Source organism: Lissotriton helveticus, chromosome 9 (genome assembly GCF_964261635.1).
Source record: "Lissotriton helveticus chromosome 9, aLisHel1.1, whole genome shotgun sequence".
Lineage (NCBI taxonomy): Eukaryota > Metazoa > Chordata > Amphibia > Caudata > Salamandridae > Lissotriton > Lissotriton helveticus.
The window spans coordinates 934057141-934076529 of record NC_136070.1 but is presented as its reverse complement, the minus strand read 5'-3'; the positions used below and the strand labels follow the sequence as shown (position 1 = coordinate 934076529).

General features: G+C 46.3%; 1 protein-coding gene across 1 annotated transcript in view; it reads right to left on the bottom strand.

Annotated features, from left to right (window-relative positions):
• Positions 1-19389, bottom strand: part of PARP3 (poly(ADP-ribose) polymerase family member 3) — a 506125-nt gene that overhangs the window by 478478 nt on the left and 8258 nt on the right. Inside the window, exon 2 of the mRNA XM_078661155.1 lies at positions 734-934. Within this exon, the coding sequence (XP_078517281.1) occupies positions 734-907 (174 nt within the window). The 5' untranslated portion in view covers positions 908-934. The remainder of the gene's footprint in view (positions 1-733; positions 935-19389) is intronic.

Genomic DNA, 19389 nt, shown 5'->3' with positions numbered 1-19389 from the left:
CTGTCAACCAATCCTACCTCACAGACTTTTGACATAGTGGCTCCCCTTAAACCCTCATGAGATTGACAACATAGTGAGAAGGCTGGAGGGCTCAAAAGTAAGGTGAAGTTATTAAAGAAAAACTAGAATCGTTGAAAGACAGTCAAGAAAAGCATACAACCACAAAGTAAAAACCCTGCAACAGCACAGACCTTATAAAACAACTATGAAGGATGCCAAAATGTTTCACAAATCAGCAGATTCTAGAAGCACCATGACAAACTAAAAGAACACTTCAAAGTAATTTCATAACTTCCTGGTAGGACTGCAAGCTCTGAAAAACAATGTCAAAGGAAATAAGGATTACCAGCAATTGTCATGAATTTTGAAGGGAGAGAGAGAGAAAAGGCGAGAGAGAGAAAAAAAGAGAGAAAGAGAAAAAAAAAAGAGAAAGGAAAAAAGAGAGAGAAAAAAAAGAGAAAGAGGAAAAAAAAGAGAGAAAGGGAAAAAGGGAGAGAGAGAGAGAAAAAAAACTGTGATTCTACCTCTTTCACATTCTCCACATCTCATGGAATGCTGCACTGCATCATACCAACGATGACATGGCTGGAGAGCACTTCCAATCCTAAAGGATAACACTACTATATGTCTCACATAGGCAACCCTCAACACAATCTTTCAACCCCGCATAACAAAGTATATATAATTGCATAGAACTTTAGCCTTGCAAAATGAAAGCCAATAACACACTCACCTCTCCACCACTAGCAGGGCATGCGGAGTCCACCTTGGCCTTCACTGCCTGCTTAGGGGCACATTTCAGTGCTTCCAGAGCAGAACGGAAGTTGTCTGGCTCCTCCTCCTTTTTCACCTTTTTCACACTGTCGGGTACCTTGGCTTTGGTGGCAGTCTTCCGCTTGGGTGGCATGGTTTCGGACTGGAGAAGGAGGCTGACCTGTCACAAGCACAAATGGGAGGTTTTGGTCAGGGAAGGCCCAAATATAAAGAAAAGATTCTCAATGCCCAGATATCAATTACACTGCTGAATCGAAATTTGCCTAGCTTACGTAACGGTAAGTTTCAATTCTATTAAGGACACGGAGGCGAGGATTATGCTTTATTCTTCCTTCGCTTTATTACAAATAGAAAAACACAGCAACCTTAGAAAAGCTCAAAATCCATGTCCAAACTGCAGGAAAACTTGGAAACAAACAGCTTTTAAAGTTTGTAAATCCAGGACAAACTACAGCTCCCATGAGCCTTCCAACATTAGTCCTTCTATTATGTCCAGTCCAGGTACTAAAGCCAGTCCCCTCTCAACCTTCTTCCTCTTTCTTCGCGCTGGTTACGCACACTCCTCATTGGTCCCGGTCGGAGCCGTCATTTCCTAGCGGAAAAAAACGACAACGTAAGAGAAGCACCGAGAACATCACTGACAGCACGCAAGTTGAGAACATCATCAAGACTGGCATTAGAACATGCACCACGCAAAGATGGAAAACAGTTTACTTACTGAGATACGGGTGGGTTCGCAACGCCGAACTCCAGGGTGGGATAATCCTCGCCTCCGTGTCCTTAATAGAATTGAAACTTACCGTTACGTAAGCTAGGCAAATTTCGATTCTATGTCAGGACCGGAGGCTTCGGATTATGCTAGTTCAAAGCTTACTCACCACCAAATGAGCCAAATCCACCACCGGTTTAAAATAAAACCTTGTAAACGTGGAATCAGAGAACCAATCTGCTGTTCGCATCAAATCCTCTAAACGAGCTCCCACTGAACGCCTTAGAAGCCATGGCCCCCCTGGCTGAGTGAGCTCCAAAACGTTTAGTATCAATGCCTGCCTCTTGCATGTCCCAACGCACCCACCTTGCAATAGTGGGGGAAGAGACTGCTCTGTGTGGTTTCCGCAGGGCAATTAGCAATTGTTGTTCGCCCGGAGGGCAGATGTACAACGTCATGTCTTCATAAGCCTTCAAACATTGCATGGCGCACAACTTGGGAGTGTCCACAAAAGCCGGGTACGAATAGTACGTGACGCCGACCTTGTGCGACGACCCACTGTAAAAGCGACCCCCGTCAGGGGAAAAAGACTCGCGCCGAAATGTCCAAGGCGCACACATCCGACACACGCCGGCAAGAAACCAAACGCAAAAGCACAGCCAACGTAGCTGAAAGTTCCATTAAAGATAAATAAGCGGTAGCCTGCCAGGACAAAAAAATAGGTTCAGGACCACAATGACGTCCCAAAGAACCGAATACCGAGGCTCCGGTGGTAAAGAGAGACGAACGCCTCGCGAGGGCCTGCAAACGCAAGGGCGTTCCCCCACAGGAGAACCCTCCACAGGCCGGTGTCCCGTTGAGACTGCGGAACGCATAGCCTTAATCGTCCTATTAGCCAGGCGCTTAGTTGCTAATTCGGCTAAAAAATTTAAGATGGAAACGAGGTCTGCGACCACGGGATCCAAGTCCCTTCGAATACACCAACGCCGCCACTTAAGCTAAGCGGGTTTGTATCGATTCGCCGTACTGTCGGCTCAGGCTTTGGATAGCGGGCTCTCAGCCGAACCCGAAAGGCCCGGGAACGACCAACGTCTCCGGAAAGTCTCCATGCCATGAGGCGGAGAGAGAGCCCTGAATGACGACGGGATGTGGCTCCCGATTCCGGATTGAGCAAGAGATGAGGAAAACAGGGGAAGTAGGATTGGAAAAATCCCAAGAAAAAGTCCAGAAAATCGTCAAACCAGACATGAGACTGCCAGAGCGGCGTAATCAACACCATCTCTACCTCCTGACGGCGAACCTGGGCCGCCGTCCTCACCACCATTGAGAACGGAGGGAGCGCAAAGGGCGTCTCCCGACTCCAATCCTGGAGGAAAGCATCCATGGTTACTGCCAGAGGGTCCGGTCTCCAACTGAAAATCTTGGGAGTTGGTGGCACAGCCAGGACGCAAACAGAGCCACCGAAAACGGACCCCACCGGGTACTCAGCCATTGGAAAAAACTGGGACGTCCAGCATCCGCCGACTGGCATCCTTTAGGCAGCGGGAGAGCCAGTCCGTCACCTGAGTGGCTCGGCCCGGCAAGGAGACTGCCGCCACCGATATGTGACGTGCAAGGCAATAGTCCCAGAACTCCCTTGCCAAATCCGCCAGAGCTCGGGAGCGAGGTCCACCCAGGTGATCGACGTACCGGACCACCGAGACGTTGTCCATTACCAAGAGGACGCAGGACATCACTGAATACTTGGCTCAACCTCGGATCGCAAGAGACCCTGCTAAGAGCCCCAAACAGTTTACATGTAGCCTTTGTTCGTCGAAGGCCCATGCGCCGCCTGTGGAGAACTCCCCGCAGCGGGTACCCCAACCTGACCTGCCGGCATCGGATCCCATCACTAGGACCGGGACCGACCCGAAGGTCGCCTGGCCACTCCTAGCCGCCATATGTGAGAACCACCAAGACACCTCCACCGTCACGTCCTCCGAGAGGGCGCATCTGGTCGTAGGACATGTCCCTTCGGAGGTGTCGGGCTTGGAGGCGCTGGAGCGCTCTGTAGTGCAACGGTCCTGGGAAAAACGCCTGAATGGCGGATGACAGAAGTCCGATCCTTCGAAACCTTCCGCCGTAACGTATGTTTGATCCGGGCTATCTCCCTGGAGGGAAGACTGAGAGAGGCCCCGACTGAGTCTATGACAACAACTTAGGGACGTAATGTCCTGACACGGAACCAGAAACGACGTGGATTCGTTGATGACGAAAACCCCGCCTGTGGAGAAGCAGAACCGCTTGCTGAAGGTGACCAGCCAAGGCCATTGGACACTGGGCCATCAAAAGGATGTCGGTAAGGTAAGTGATCATCCGAATACCTTGTCCCCGCAGGAACTCCATCGTGAAGCACTAAGGGCCGAGGAAAAAATACCGAAGGGAAGGGAGGTGAACTCGAACACACAGTTCCAGCAAAACTGAAGGAACGCCAATGTGGAGGATGGATGGGCCCCACCAAATAGGCGTCCGCCAGAGCCAGGCACACCACCCAATCCCGTGGGAGGAATACATCCCGAAGGAGATGAAGTCCCTCCATCCTGAAGTGTCGGTAGATCAACCAACCGCTGAACCCTTTGAGGTGGAACACCGGACGTACGCCGCCATCCGTCTTGTCCACTAAGAAGATATTGCTGAGAAAAAACCCATCGGGATGCCGCGTTGATAGGCGGATGGCCCCTTTCCAGAGTAACTCCGAGACCTCCCCGTCTATCAAGCGCGCGCCGGGCTCGGAAAACACTATCGGCCGCGGGCTGAAGTCTGAAAAAGGCTGGTCGTAGAAGTCTACGCGGAAACCCCTCACGGCTTGCAAACCCAGGCGCCTGCCGTAAGCGACGCCCACTCCTCGCAAAAAGGCCGCTAACCTGCCCTTCATGAGAAACCGGTTTGAAGACAGGATACTTACCGTGGGAATTGTTGGGTCCAGGGGTCTAGCGGTATCCTCGACCGCTTAAGCGGTGGCCTCTCGTGGGGTAAAAAATTACCGAAGTTCGCTGAGGTCCGGTACCGGCCCCAGCCGGAGCCTCGCCCCCTACCGGAGGCTTGCTGCCCTGCTTGGCCGAGTACATTAAGGAAAGGCTCCCCAAGGGGCCGCCCTGCGCCACCGACCCCGCTTCCAAAGAAGCCAAAGCACATAACCTCGGGTCCAGCTTAATAAGCAAAGACCTCCGCCGGTCGGAAAAAAAGGATCACTCTCTGAGCCCAGTTAGACAAACTCAGGGGAAACAACCGTGCCATTGGCGTACGCCTCCTCCGCCATGTTGAGGATCCCCGTTGCGACCCAACCGCGCCAATTTGTCATAGCACGACCGGCAGGAGCGGTCAATATCCTTTCGCGAGAAAGGTGGCCATCTTGCGCCGAACACTGGCGTCAGAGCCACCTACCCTCCAAAGTCTTACGCAGGCGACCTGCCACGGACCACGCCACCGTGTCCACCGGTGCCCAGGCGGCGGGCCGCGGATGTCCAATCTCACCCGGGACCAACATGCCGGACCCGTCTCGGGGTAACGCAGCGGTCAAGCTCGAGGGCGCCAAGAGCGCACTGACTCCCCAGCGTCACCGTGTCAGGGGAGACCGGCCCTGGGGACGGGGGGTGCGGTCTCCAAACCCGCTGCAGGCTCAGGGCCCGAGAGTGGCGCAGGGGGACCAGTTCGGCGCATTCCCGACAATGCGCGCAGACAGGCGATCCTCCATGGGACCCACCACCTCAGTCGCACAGCGACATATGCAGCTATTGACCGCTTGAGAAAATCTCTCATCCTGCAAATAGTAGATAAACAAATGACCATCTCGCATGTGAAGCTGTTGACTGCTTGCTAAAATTTCACATCTCGTAAATCTGAGATAAACAAATAACCATCTTGTAAATGGGAGACAGATAAATAACCATCAAAATAATAAATAAATAAATAAACATCACAATAAACATCAAAATAAACATCAAAATAACCATCTTGTTCCATGGCTGCAAAGCAGGGAAGGGCAACCTATAGCAAAAACAGCCCTGTGAACCGTACCCCCCTGACAGAGGGTGTTAAACAACCAGAATATGGGCAGGCCACTTAGACTGCAATTACGTTTTGGGCCAATAACCTGGCAAGGTAGGGCTGCACGAAACCCCCCCAACGCGCTGGCCCTCCACACAGGGACCGGGCCTAACCACCCCAAATGCGCGTTGCACCACACAGAAATAAGTAAATAAACGTGCACTCGCCTACCGGCGTCACCGCGGTCTCAGCCGCCAATACAGACCCCGTAGGGCGTCAGTGATATGAAGACAGGGCCAGATACAGACCCGGAGCACCGGGCGTAGAGGGGGTGGAGAGGGCAAAGCTCTGAGCCCGACCGGCTCCTCAGCGCGGCCCCCCAGCAGGAAGGGAAGCGCGCCGAGGAGCAGGCGAGACGACCGAGCGCCCTCTGGCGGGCGCCTCAATCACCGCACCGCCGCTGGGGCAAACGTCGCGAAAGGAGCGAGAGCGCTCCCGCGACAGGGCTCTGTAGGGAGGGAAATGACACAAGAATCGTCAACAGAGCCCAACACACCCCCGTCGAACTGCCGAAGGGAAATACATCGCCCCAGGCCCCAAATCAAGAAATAGGGAAAAACACTTAACTGACTGCTGCGTGAGCAGCGAAGAAAGAGGAAGAAGGTTGAGAGGGGACTGGCTTTAGTACCTGGACTGGACATAATAGAAGGACTAATGTTGGAAGGCTCATGGGAGCTGTAGTTTGTCCTGGATTTACAAACTTTAAAAGCTGTTTGTTTCCAAGTTTTCCTGCAGTTTGGACATGGATTTTGAGCTTTTCTAAGGCTGCTGTGTTTTTCTATTTGTAATAAAGCGAAGGAAGAATAAAGCATAATCCGAAGCCTCCGGTCCTGACATAGAATCTTCAAATTAAAGAGTAAAACTACAGCAGAGGGGATGAAAGAAGTGGAACACAACCAGAATGCAGTACCTGCAGGCAGGTTCAAACAGGTCCCCGGTCAGTATGTCAAAGTGATAAAAGAATGAGATGAAAGGACGAGATGACCCCACCTGAAAACGACACTCACCATTATCTGGCGCATACTTTAGCAGTTCCCAGCAAAGTTTCAAATTCCACTTTCAGTGTATGTTCCCACAGACAACCCCACACTATCAAATGGTAGTACTGTTTCTGGACTCCTGGTGATGGCTTTTTATTTTTAGGTATAAAACAGATAAGGCCAGCCAGACTCATCCGGTCTGCCACTACCCGCCTCTTGTTATCTTTTAAGACCCAATGTGACCCTGTTTTATCTTCCTTACACATTAGCAGGCCCGTAGCCACAGAGGGGCGGGGCCAGCAGTGCCCAGCACCCCCATCTTGATGCTTGCCCCCCCCCCAAATGTCTTTGGGAGTATGCAATTGAAAAGGAGATTTTGAAAGAAATGCTTTGTACAATCCACACATTTTTTGTCTTGGGAGAAACACAGAATGTGAGCTTAAGTGTGCTCCAGTTAAGGATAATTATTTCTTAAGAAAAATACTTAGCATTCTTGTTATGACAATGATGAATCCAACTTCCTCTTCCCTTTAACCACTCCAATGTCAGAACGTGACGATGTGTGTTTCAATAAGTGGCTGTAAATTGTACAATTCTCAAGTAGAACACATGCAACCTGGACTAGAGTAAAAGTAGGAAGTCCATATTGGTATTGCATCTGGAAATTAAAATGCAGGTGTGTTTCTGGGAACTGCAGATTAGAATTAAAAACGCAAAGCAGTGCTACATTAAATATAAATTAACCTAGAAACAAGATAAATGAAAGCATTAAAACAATCGTAGTTTGGGACACAATGTTAGAATTCATAAAATGTAAATTAGAATTTGGAAAAAGAATTGTATTGAATTATACTGTTTTTTTACGTAGCAAGGAGCCTGTCCCTCGCAAGGTCTAAATCACATTTCTGGATAGTCTGGTTTCATTATTTACATACTGCTCCATACCAGTGACAAAGATATTGAAGCACGCAATTTGTATCAGCTGCTTGGTGCATGGATGAAAGGGTGGTTTGACCTTTATTGGACATGTTAGGTGAAGAGTGTGAGGTATAATAGTAGAGGATGTGATGAAGAAGCGAGTCTCGGCATGAGCTCAACATCCTGTGACTCCGGGAAAATCACAGCCTCTCTGTGTCTAAAATAAATAAATGTGACATTGTTTAAAGCAACTGGTGCTCTTGTAAAGCACTCCAATATCTTCGGGTTGAGTTTGCGAGATATCAAACTGTAAAAATGTAAGAATATGAAAAAATGTATTCAAATATGATGACATAGTGGGCACACGTCACATGGAGTTTAGCTGCACAAAAGTGTTGCAGAGGGTGTAAGAAACACTCAGCATGCACTCCAGATGTAACCCACTGTTCATGTCCATCAGAATGGACATGGAATACAGCGCTGACCAACTACCAACCAGAGACCATACGTTTAATGGAGGCATTGTTAAATCACAAGTAGTATTAATAATAGGATGAAGTTTTCCCTGCCATACATTATAAAGATATCGCAAGTCACCGAGGAGTTCCCAGACTATATAGAGGAGCAAAGCCGAACGACAAGTATAACATCCCCCTTCCTGCAACCATCTTAAAACCTTGGACCTAGGTATTCAAAGATGTTACAAAATGCAGCACAGCAACCACGTTTGCTGCACTGTGACGCGTGACAAGGAAAGAGAAGACAAGCACCACATCTACAGAAATATGGGACTCTCCTCCGCTCTTCCTAGTGGCAATGCACTATCAGGCTGCTGAGTGCCACGCACACACATTTCTGTCATTTTGCAAGGGCATCTGCATGAGTCTTGATTATGTTTTGTACTGGAAGGGCACCTTTTCAGTACAAAATACTATGCATAGATTAACTTTAAAACTTGTCCCACTTCGGATGTATGCTGTGCAGTGCAGCATACATGCAACGTGGGAAACGTTAGGAGAAATAAAAGCATTTCTCCTTTTAATGCCCGGTTCAAAGCGGCATTATTCTTGGCACAAAACCCAACCTACTATTGTAATTAAATAGGGTTTGACCATAAAAAAAAAAATGGGTGGTTGCATGAGAACACTCATATACAACCCATGCAAAAACCCATTTGCAGTGCAACACATGCCAAGGAGGAACAGTTAGGTGAAATAAAATAATGTCTCCTTTTTAACACCTGCAGCCCATGCAACACCCCCTTTGCAGAGTAATGCAAAACTAAGGGCTTCTAGGCATTTCTTTTAGGGAACTAAAGTTTTGTGCTGGAATATAAATTTAAAAAGAAATGGCACAGGTTTGTGTCACTTTTGTGACACAAAAGCAGCACAAAATGTTTGGTTATCTGGGCCTTGGTGTCTTTCTCTTTCATGTTCAATACAGATAAGTATGAAAGCAGAATCTGTAGTGTGAAATTAAGCACACCAAATTCACATACTAATTTTTTTCTAAAATATAATAGAATCAGTTTATTGAAAGTCAGGTTAAAAAGGCTGCTGATCAGATTGTGTAGAAATTTGTAGAGATTCTAACTTTCTTGCAATGACCGACAGTGTGGAAAAAAATAAACACCTTTGCATGAATATCTCCTCATTGCAGTTCACCTTTTCTTTTTAGAAAAATATATCAATCGGAATAGCCAGCTCCCAATTTCATTTGTTAAACTGCCTTTTATACTGGCTGCTGGCAGCAGGCATTCTAATGTCTGAACTCAACTGTAGTAACGTATATAGTTGAGCAGCTATGTTGTTTATTTATTATAGACTAGCAGCCCGCCCCGGCGTTGCCCGGGGCAGAAGGGGGCTGGGGGCAGCATTTTAAGGCTCTGTGCACTCCCGCCCGCACCGACATTGCCCAGACCGCATCCCTCCCGCCGCCGCCCCCCCGCCGCCCGCCCCGACATTGCCCAGCCCGCCTCGACATTGCCCCGCCCGCCTCCCGCCTCGATCCTCCCGCCCGCCTCCCGTCGCCCGCCTCCAGCCTGCCTTTGCCTTACCCCTCCGCAACAGACTTCACCGCCACTCCTCGCCGCTCTTTGCCTTACCTGAGCCGCCGCACACTCCGGACTCCACCGCCACTCCTCGCCGCACGCCACCGCTCCTCCCCGCATATCGTCATTACGTCTAGGTCGCGGTCAGCACTACGTCGCGGCCGGCGCTTGTTTTACGGGACTACTTTCTTTACAAAATTTAATTTTTTAATTTACATTTTTTTTTTTTTTATTTAATGTCGCCTATGTCCATCTACACACCCTGAGGATTCCAACAATGTATTGGGTGTGTGGATTGGCGCTGTGGTTCCCGAGTTTACCTGGCCAAAAGGTGCAAGTTCTCTCTTTATAATAGTAGTATAGATGACTAGATGTGTCCCAACTCAATGGTTATAAAGAAATGTGGTATGGGCATTTATACAGGGATCGGAGGTATCAGCGTAGTATATGAAGTCTGTCTAGCAGCAACAGGGAGAAACAGAAGAAAAACTAATTGGAGGTGCTGTTAATAGATAAAAAAAATTGATGTATAATGTTCACCCAGTAGAAACAAATGAGTAATCCATTGGAGGGATTGCTAAACTACAGAGGAGTCTATCCATGTGTGACATGGAATCAACCACCAAAACAGTAGTGTATGGAGTTCACCCAGGGTGAAGTGGGGAGGGACTTCGAGATTAGGAGAACAGAAATGGAAGGGAACCAAACACTGGTTGAATCCCTCGCATCTATCAGGCACAAACAGGGAACACACCACAGACAGACAAGTTTACCCTTCTTCCATTTAGTTGAATTCAGAGATGGACACACTGATGGGAGAGATAAAATAAGTGAGCTGGGCAACATTTACCAGTGGGAGGAAGGAAGGGCTGGTCTGCAGCAGGCTCAAGTACTTCACCGGCAAGTCAATAGAATAAGAGAACAGAGATGGAAAGGAACCAAACCCTGGCTGAAGCCCTCGCATGTATCAGGCCCAAACAGGGACCACACCACACCACATACAAACAAATGTATTCTTCTTCCATTTAGTTGAATGCGGAGATGGACACGTTGATGGGAGAGATAAAATAAGTGAGCTGACCATTATTCACCAGGGGGAGGGAGGAAGGAAGGGCTGGCCTGCAGCAGGCTCAACTACTTCACCTGCAGGTTAATAGAAATATTAAGAGACCAGCGCTCAAGTTGGAGGTAGTCAGCGTAAGGATGGGAGGTAACAAGGGGCTACAGGGTATGAACATAACCCATTAACTTGAACACAATGCTATACACATGGATGGAAAAACAACACAAAGCAGAAGAGGAAACATGTAAAACTTAAAGTACTGTAGATGCACAATCGCAACAAATGGATCCCTTTAAACATTCTGATTTTCTCTAATGTAAGTGGGGTACCTAAGCCCACTCACACAACACCAAGAATTTTGTCATCATTTTACACCATACAACTACATCTATAAAAACTCCCACATAATCCGTAGGTCGCAGCACGCCCCTTTCCCCAGCCTAATAGGATGGACCCCATCATGAAGCATGCCAGCAAGGGGCAACTGTGTTTTTTTCACCTTGTGGAGATCTAGTTCTTAGGAAACAGATTGGCTTCTTCTGTTTTTGGTACGTATTGGTAGGAGGACGAGCCATTGTGTCCCTCTGTCGCCCTTTTATTTTTGATAATTCAATATTATTTTGACAACAATAGACAAGGTCTCCAATCTTATTTTGTCCTTATGGAGATGTGGCCTCCAGACCAAGACAATATTGCCTGTGAGGCCTTTTCTTGGGATACTTAGGCAGTCAGTATTTACTTGACAATGTCCTGCCTGGTGCACCTACCACTTTGATGCTGGAAAAAAGGTACAATTTCTCTACAACTTGATAACCCAATTTCTCTCTAGGGCATTTTACTCTCTCTAGCCAGTGAGGCAAACAGTCGAGATAGAAGGTAGTAGAAACTCAGATACCGTATGGCATAGTAAATAACACTCAATACCCGATCAACGCCTTAACTGCAAAGAACAGAAATGTTAAAAAGCCGATACACAAAGAAAACAAGAAGGTGCCTTTCAATCTCTTCACAAGTCACAGCAACAAAGCTTAGTACAGGTTTCACAGGTTTAGGACTGCAGGGAAAGTAACAACACAGCACTGGGTCCAGTTCTGTTGAGAGGTCTTCTCCTACACACCTGTTCAGGCCTCCTTGATGTTTAGATGATCTAACAAGTACTGTTCAAGGAGGCCTAAACATATCATTTTGACATAACGAAGACAGGAAGTCAGAAATGGTCAGAGGTATACATTATTTGAAAATTAAATTAGAACATTGGAATGTTGGGAGCTCCATTGAAAACAATGGAGTGCTCTGGGCTTATAATGGCTGGTATAAGCCTAGAGCTCCATCATTCCAATGTTTCTTTGTTCACAGCTCTGGCTGTGAACAAAGGCTTCAGGGAGCCTGAGGGGATTTAAATCCCCTCACACTTCCAAAGGGGTTTGTTTTTTTGTTAGAACATTCTGTCATCTAGTGACAGAATGTTCTAATAGCCTTATAGCCCTTCGTAGATCGGCTATACCGCTATTAAAGTCCCTCTCCCTTGTTAAAGGCCCTCGCCTTCGGCTCGGGGCCTTTAACGCTGGAGAGGGCCTTTAATAGCCGGTATAGCCCTCTACGGCGGGCTATAAGGCTATAATAGTACTCCGATCGTAGTTTATAGCATCTTTCTGATATTCTCCAGTTTTCCAAGCAATGAATTACTGGTTTCAAGATTGTAGGTGAGAGTTGGCATTTGCTAAGGCTGCTTTGGCAATGGGCACACAAAGGAAGCAGGTGCGAATGTTATTCCGGCAAGGAAAAACCGAGCTCGACTTTCCCCTACCCATAAACGAATCAGTTTCCAGCGTGGGCATCCTTAGAATAAGTGTGTACCAGTTGGTACCTCAAAGATGGGGAAGGGTAAAATATACATACACACACACAAACATACACACCCCTCAGGACTGCAGGTACAGTGGCTGGTGCCCATGAAATATGAATTTGCAGTCATCCTGCAAGAGGCAGTACGGTCTAGGGTGAGGGGCCTTACTCCGGAGCAATGGTACACTTTCTTCATAAGAGCACATTTAGGCCGATAGCAAAGAAAGTAAAAAGAAGAGGGGGCACCTCCAACCGACTTGGGTGATTGTGGAATGGAACAAACAAGCATTGTCAAAGTCAACATGTCTTGCCTTTTCAGCATACTTATTGCCTTTCCCGATGTATTTTGTCAATGCCATTCAGCATCAGCAAAAGAGAACATCAGTATGCAGAGCTGCTAAAATGTTCCAGCTTATTGGAAACATCATTTCAACAACTTATCGGAAGCCGTCAGATACAGCTGCACAATCCGGATCCAAGATTAGTCTACCCATTTAGGATTTTATTCTGTGATCAGCAGTTTACATACACCTACACATCTCTTATTGCTACGCCTAGCAACTACTGCGTCTGCAAGTTGGACAGACCAAAAAGGAAAGGGGGTGGAATAGCAATTATATATAAAGACCATTTTAAAATAACTACAACAGAGTTAAAATTACATCGAGTGCGAGGCACTCCTCTTTACTATAGGCCTCTCAGGCAGATCATCATTTAAAGGCATATTAATCTACCGCCCTCCAGGATCCAGATCCAAATTCCTCTCGTCTCTAGATAACATCATCGAGGCTTCAGTAGGATCACCTCACTTCACCATCTTGGGTGACTTTAATTTTCACCTAGAAGCCTCAGATGATCCTGATACTGTAACTCTAATTAATGACCTAGAGGCAGCTGGTCTCCTACAAATTGTTAAACAGCCCACACATAAAGCAGGACACACACTGGACGGACTTTTCACTAGTAACTCAAAGATTGCCATCACCAAGGTCATCCCTCTAGTTTGGACAGATCATGCGGCCTTATGGTTTTCTATCCCAACCAACTCTAACAACCCCCCCGTCTACACCTTTTACACCTACGAATTTTAGAGATTGGAAAAACATTAATCTGGACCTTCTCATACAGATAATGCGAGATAGCCCAATGCCAAATGAACAGGATCCCGTAGCAGCCTCCGCTAATTACATGAACAATCTAAAGGCAGCCTGCAACAAGCTAGCACCTAGCAAAATCTTTCACCGAACTAGAAAACTCCCTTCCGCTCCTTGGTTCACCGAATCACTCCGACTACAGAGACAATACTGCAGGAATCTAGAAAGGCAGTGGCGTCGCCATTTCAATCCCTGCGAAAAGATCACATACAAAAATGCTTTATCAAACTACAAAAAACTTATAATAGCAGAGAAAACCACTTACTACACCAACCAAATCAATCAGGCCACAAACAATATAGGTAAACTATTTCAGGTGGTCAGCTACCTATCCAACCCCCTTGCACCTCGCCCAGAAGGATCACAAGCTCTTTCAGATGCCTTGGCCAATTTCTTTGAAGATAAAGTTAGAGCTATTTTCACTACTTTCTCCCCGGACCCGTCACTCACTTCCACTCCGCAATCTACCGCCGAAATTGTCCCAGTTTTTTCAATTTTTGAAGCCACCACGCAAGAACTCATCCAACCCTTAATAGCCCGAACCAAATCGGGTTCACCTTTTGATCCTTGCCCTCCGGGCATTTTTAATCTCATCTCTGAAGCCATTGCCCCGTCACTATCCACCATCTGTAATGCAATGTTTACAACGGGCATTTACCCTTCTGTCTGGAAGGAAGCTACCATTAAACCTCTTTTAAAACAAGCATTTGCAATGCATAAGGTCTCGCATTAGGAAAGTTTGAGCTATTGGTATTGTAAATGACACATTTTTAGGTCTCGCCCTGGAATTCGCATCCAAAGGATGCGTCCAGGGTCGGAGACTTATAGCGAGCTGACACGGGGGAATGACGGACAAAAATCTGTCACGCGCTTCTCCCCGGCTGGATTCAGCTGCTTGCACGCGCACCAACATTCACGCATGCGCACATCACAGGCACACGCATACACAGCACTCACGCATGCGCACATACACACGCGCTGCTTACTTTCACTTTGCAACCCCCCGGATTTTTTTACACACGCACGCATGCATGCATACATACATACACACACACAGACACACGCGCACGCACAGGCACACACGCACACACAGGCACACAGACAGACACACACGCGCGCGCGCGCACATGTCCCCTCCCCCCCTCACACCCCACTCACCGAGTTCTTTTAGTGTCCCCCTCTCTCCTTCGGCACGCAGCGGGTCATCCTAGTAGCAGGCGGGGCTCTCCACGAGCACAGGAGCCCCGCTAGCTGACACGCAAATCTTCCGGCAATCTTCCGGCTCACGGGCACAGGAGCGCGGGGTAGGCTCCCGTCTGCTTCCTGTCTTTTTGCGGCCCCGCCCCCGTCCCAACACAGGTTGCCTGGCTTCCTGTTCGAGCCGGGCTGCGGCGGTGAGTTTTTGCATGTTCTACAACTTTAAATTGTATGTCTATATAGTCAATTAAAATGATAAATAAGTCCACAAAGCTAAGTAGTCACATATATAGGCTTCTAATGTATAAACGGTCTTGACTTGTTTATGCCATGATGCGATGCCCACTCATAGGTCGCCACCCAGCTGGATGAGACAGCGTAACCGCCATTGGCTGAAGAAAACTGTAAAACGCAAGGCGATTGGTTACTATGGTTCAGCTGATGTTTTGGAAGTTCGACTTAAAGCTCGTACAGCCCTTCCTTCTGCAGAGCGCTACTACTGGCTGGTGTGGCGATAAGTAAAAGAAACTGCAGTAAAACACCTCGCAGCGCCGCGGTTAGACATGTAAGCGGTGGTGTGATATCCAAATCTTATTTGTTTGCCACTAGATGATCGTGAGGAAATCTCCTTCTCTTATTCTGCCTCCCTTTTCCTCCGGCCACAACCGGTGTCACGTGGATGCAGACTGAAACCTAGTACCCGTAGCATCATAAGTGTATGCTTAAGGCTTGGGAACCGGAAAGCAGATTGGGGTGGACTCCGGGGCCGGCCACCTCGGGGAGAGGATGGAGCCGCTGCAGAGGAATGGCTACCAGGGGCACGGCCGGTACGTGCTGGCAGTGGACGTGGGCAGCACCGTCCTCAAATGTCACGTCTACGACAAGGCGGCGGCGGTCAGGGGAGCCGGCAGCAAGAAGGTGACTGTGGGGAAAGAAAGGGGGTTGTGGGAGAGAAGGAGGGGTGTGTCGGCTGGGAGTGCATGAAAAGACCCGGGCTGTAATAAACAGACAGTGGGACAATGCAGGCTTGCAAGAAGAGGCAGAGAAGGGAATGCAAGAGCGGAGGTTATGCAGAGCTGTCAAGTTTCCTAAGTCTATGCTTCAGTGGGTCACCCGGCCCAAGTTTTTCCTTTGCTTTTTGGGACTTAAAATAGTTCTTTTTATGGAGGGGTAAACCGGACTGCAAGTCCCAGCATGCAAAGGAAATCCTTGAATTGATGACTTACTCACGACCATGGGGAACTCAAGAACTCTGTCTGTGATACATTTCAACTCACCCTCATTTTGGGGGGTGTCCCACACACCGTAGACTCATCTTCACCTTCCAAACGAGCAATGCCTTCCTTGGACTTCAACAGGGTCACAGAAGAACCTCCTCGCCTTCCAACAATGCTTCAATTGAGTTCAATAGGCTCCCCCTCAAAGGACCCCCAATTTACACACACTTAGGATACGCAAAAGCTTAGGGGTGCGGTGCTTTGCCTAAGAATGGTCTGAGACAGAAGCATGTGGGAACGGGCTGCATAAGAGAATGCTTTGTAATGCATTAAAGAGACGAGTGCAGTGCAGAATATCCACTGTAGCACTTGCTCAGTGTGCCATGCAGTGTCCTCGAGAGAGAGAGAGAAAACTAAATAAATACAAATATATATTATATATATATATATATATATATATATATATATATATATATATATATATATATATATATATATATAATATAATCAAGTAGTCAGTGCTATGTAGGTTCTGCAGCTGTTGGAACATTGAGGCATAACGCATACTCCGTGCACTATGATTACTGATAACTGAAGTGTAAAAGTGCACTGGTCCTTTATCACGTAGCAGTGTGAAGTGCAATTGCTGAACTTGGCACACAGCTCAAAAGGTGGTAGATACATAATTAGGTTATGGAGACGTGGCATGCCTATGGTATTTTTTAAACGAGCAATCTTTCTCTATGCATTTTCTGGTTATGTGTCATGAATTATGTGGCAAGTGATACATTATGTGGCAAGCGATGAATTATGTGGCAAGTGATACATTATGTGGCAAGCGATGAATTATGTGGCAAGCGATGAATTATGTGGCAAGCGATGAATTATTTTGCTAGTGATAAATTATGTGGCAAGTGATAAATTATGTGTCATGAATTATGTGGCAAGTGATACATTATGTGGCAAGTGATACATTATTTGGCAAGTGATAAATTATGTGTCATGAATTATGTGGCAAGTGATAAATTATGTGGCAAGCGATGAATTATGTGGCAAGTGATACATTATGTGGCAAGCGATACATTATGTGGCAAGTGATAAATTATGTGTCATGAATTATGTGGCAAGTGATACATTATGTGGCAAGCGATGAATTATGTGGCAAGTGATACATTATGTGGCAAGCGATGAATTATGTGGCAAGTGATACATTATGTGGCAAGCGATGAATTATGTGGCAAGCGATGAATTATGTGGCAAGCGATGAATTATGTGGCAAGTGATAAATTATTTTGCTAGTGATAAATTATGTGGCAAGTGATACATTATGTGTCATGAATTATGTGGCAAGTGATACATTATGTGGCAAGCGATGAATTATGTGGCAAGTGATACATTATGTGGCAAGCGATGAATTATGTGGCAAGTGATACATTATGTGGCAAGTGCTAAATTATGTCATGAATTATGTGGCAAGTGATAAATTATGTGGCAAGCGATGAATTATGTGGCAAGTGATACATTATTTGGCAAGTGATGAATTATGTGGAGGGGAGGGGCTATAATCATGCAGAAGGCGCCATTTTGCTGCTGCATAAGTCATAGGTGGGCTGCATCATTATATGTCAATATGCAACATATTTTATATGTCCCTGTTTATAAAAACAAAACATAACTACTGCAAAAAAAAAATCTTTTATGCAAACAAATTTAAATACTGCATAAATAATTTTAACAACAAATACTTTATATGTAGCTTTTTATGTACATAAGAAAACTATAGCATAAAGCAAAAAACATTGCCATTTACAATAATAATAGCTCAAACTTAAATAATGCGAGACCTATTGCATTGCAAATGCTTGTTTATATATGTGTTGGTTTTGAAAATAGCAAAAATAATAGCTTTGTCATTTACAATGCCAATAGTTATAACTTGTGACACCTATAGCATTTGTAATGCAATATGTGTTGTATTCACGTGACTTAGATGTATTGATATTACAAATAACAATGGCTTTTAATTTTTTTAATAATTAATACTTAAATAAAAGTTATTGTAATTTATAATGGCAATAGCTTAAACTTTTGTAAAATAACTTTTGTGAAGAATATGTTCAGTGTATTTTATTGTGACGAAAATCCAAGAACAGAAGTGAAATACTAACCTCTTTTTGTGACATTTGTAATAAAGCTTGAAACATTGAGAGATCATATTTGAACCAGTTGTTGTTGAATGGTTGCACAGATTGATGCTGTGGTGGCGCTGAGTGATGTTGTGGTGGCGACTAGTGATGCTGTGGCATTCAATGATCTTGTGGTAGCGCATAGTGATGTTGTTGTGCCCCTTAGTGATGCTGTGGTGGTGCTGAGTGATGCTGTGGTGATGCGATAGATAGAGTGAGTGGGATAGATAGATAGAGGGAGGGCGATAGATAGAGTGATGGCGATCAGTATCTAAATAAATAGATAGAGTGAGGGCGATAGATAGATAGCGTGAGGGCGATAGATAGATAGAGTGAGGGCGATAGATAGATAGAGTGAGGGCGATAGATAGATAGAGTGAGGGCGATAGATAGATAGAGTGAGGGCGATAGATAGATAGAGTGAGGGCGATAGATAGATAGAGTGAGGGCGATAGATAGATAGAGTGAGGGCGATAGATAGATAGAGTGAGGGCGATAGATAGATAGAGTGAGGGCGATAGATAGATAGAGTGAGGGCGATAGATAGATAGAGTGAGGGCGATAGATAGATAGAGTGAGGGCGATAGATAGATAGAGTGAGGGCGATAGATAGAGTGAAGGCGATAGATAGAGTGAGGGCGATAGATAGAGTGAGGGCGATAGATAGAGTGAAGGCGATAGATAGAGTGAAGGCGATAGATAGAGTGAAGGCGATAGATAGAGTGAGGGCGATAGATAGATAGATAGTTGTGTGCGTGTTTGTGTGTGTGTGGTGTGTGTTATGCTTTGTTTTGCTATGTTTTGTTATGCTATGCTATGTTTTGTTGTGTTTGGTATGATATGTTTTGTTTTGTTTTGTTATGCTATGTTTTGTTGTGTTTTGTTAAGCTATGCTATGCTTGGTTAGGCTATGCTATGCTAGGTTAGGCTATGCTATGCTTGGTTAGGCCATGCTATGCTTGATTAGGCTACGCTCTATGCTTGGTTAGGCTATGCTCTATGCTTGGTTAGCCTATGCTCTATGCTTGGTTAGCCTATGCTCTATGCTTGGTTAGGCCATGCTCTATGCTTGGTTAGGCTATGCTCTATGCTTGGTTAGGCTATGCTCTATGCTTGGTTAGGCTATGCTCTATGCTTGGTTAGGCTATGCTCGGTTAGGTTACGCTCTATGCTTGGATAGGTTACGCTCTATGCTTGGTTAGGTTACGCG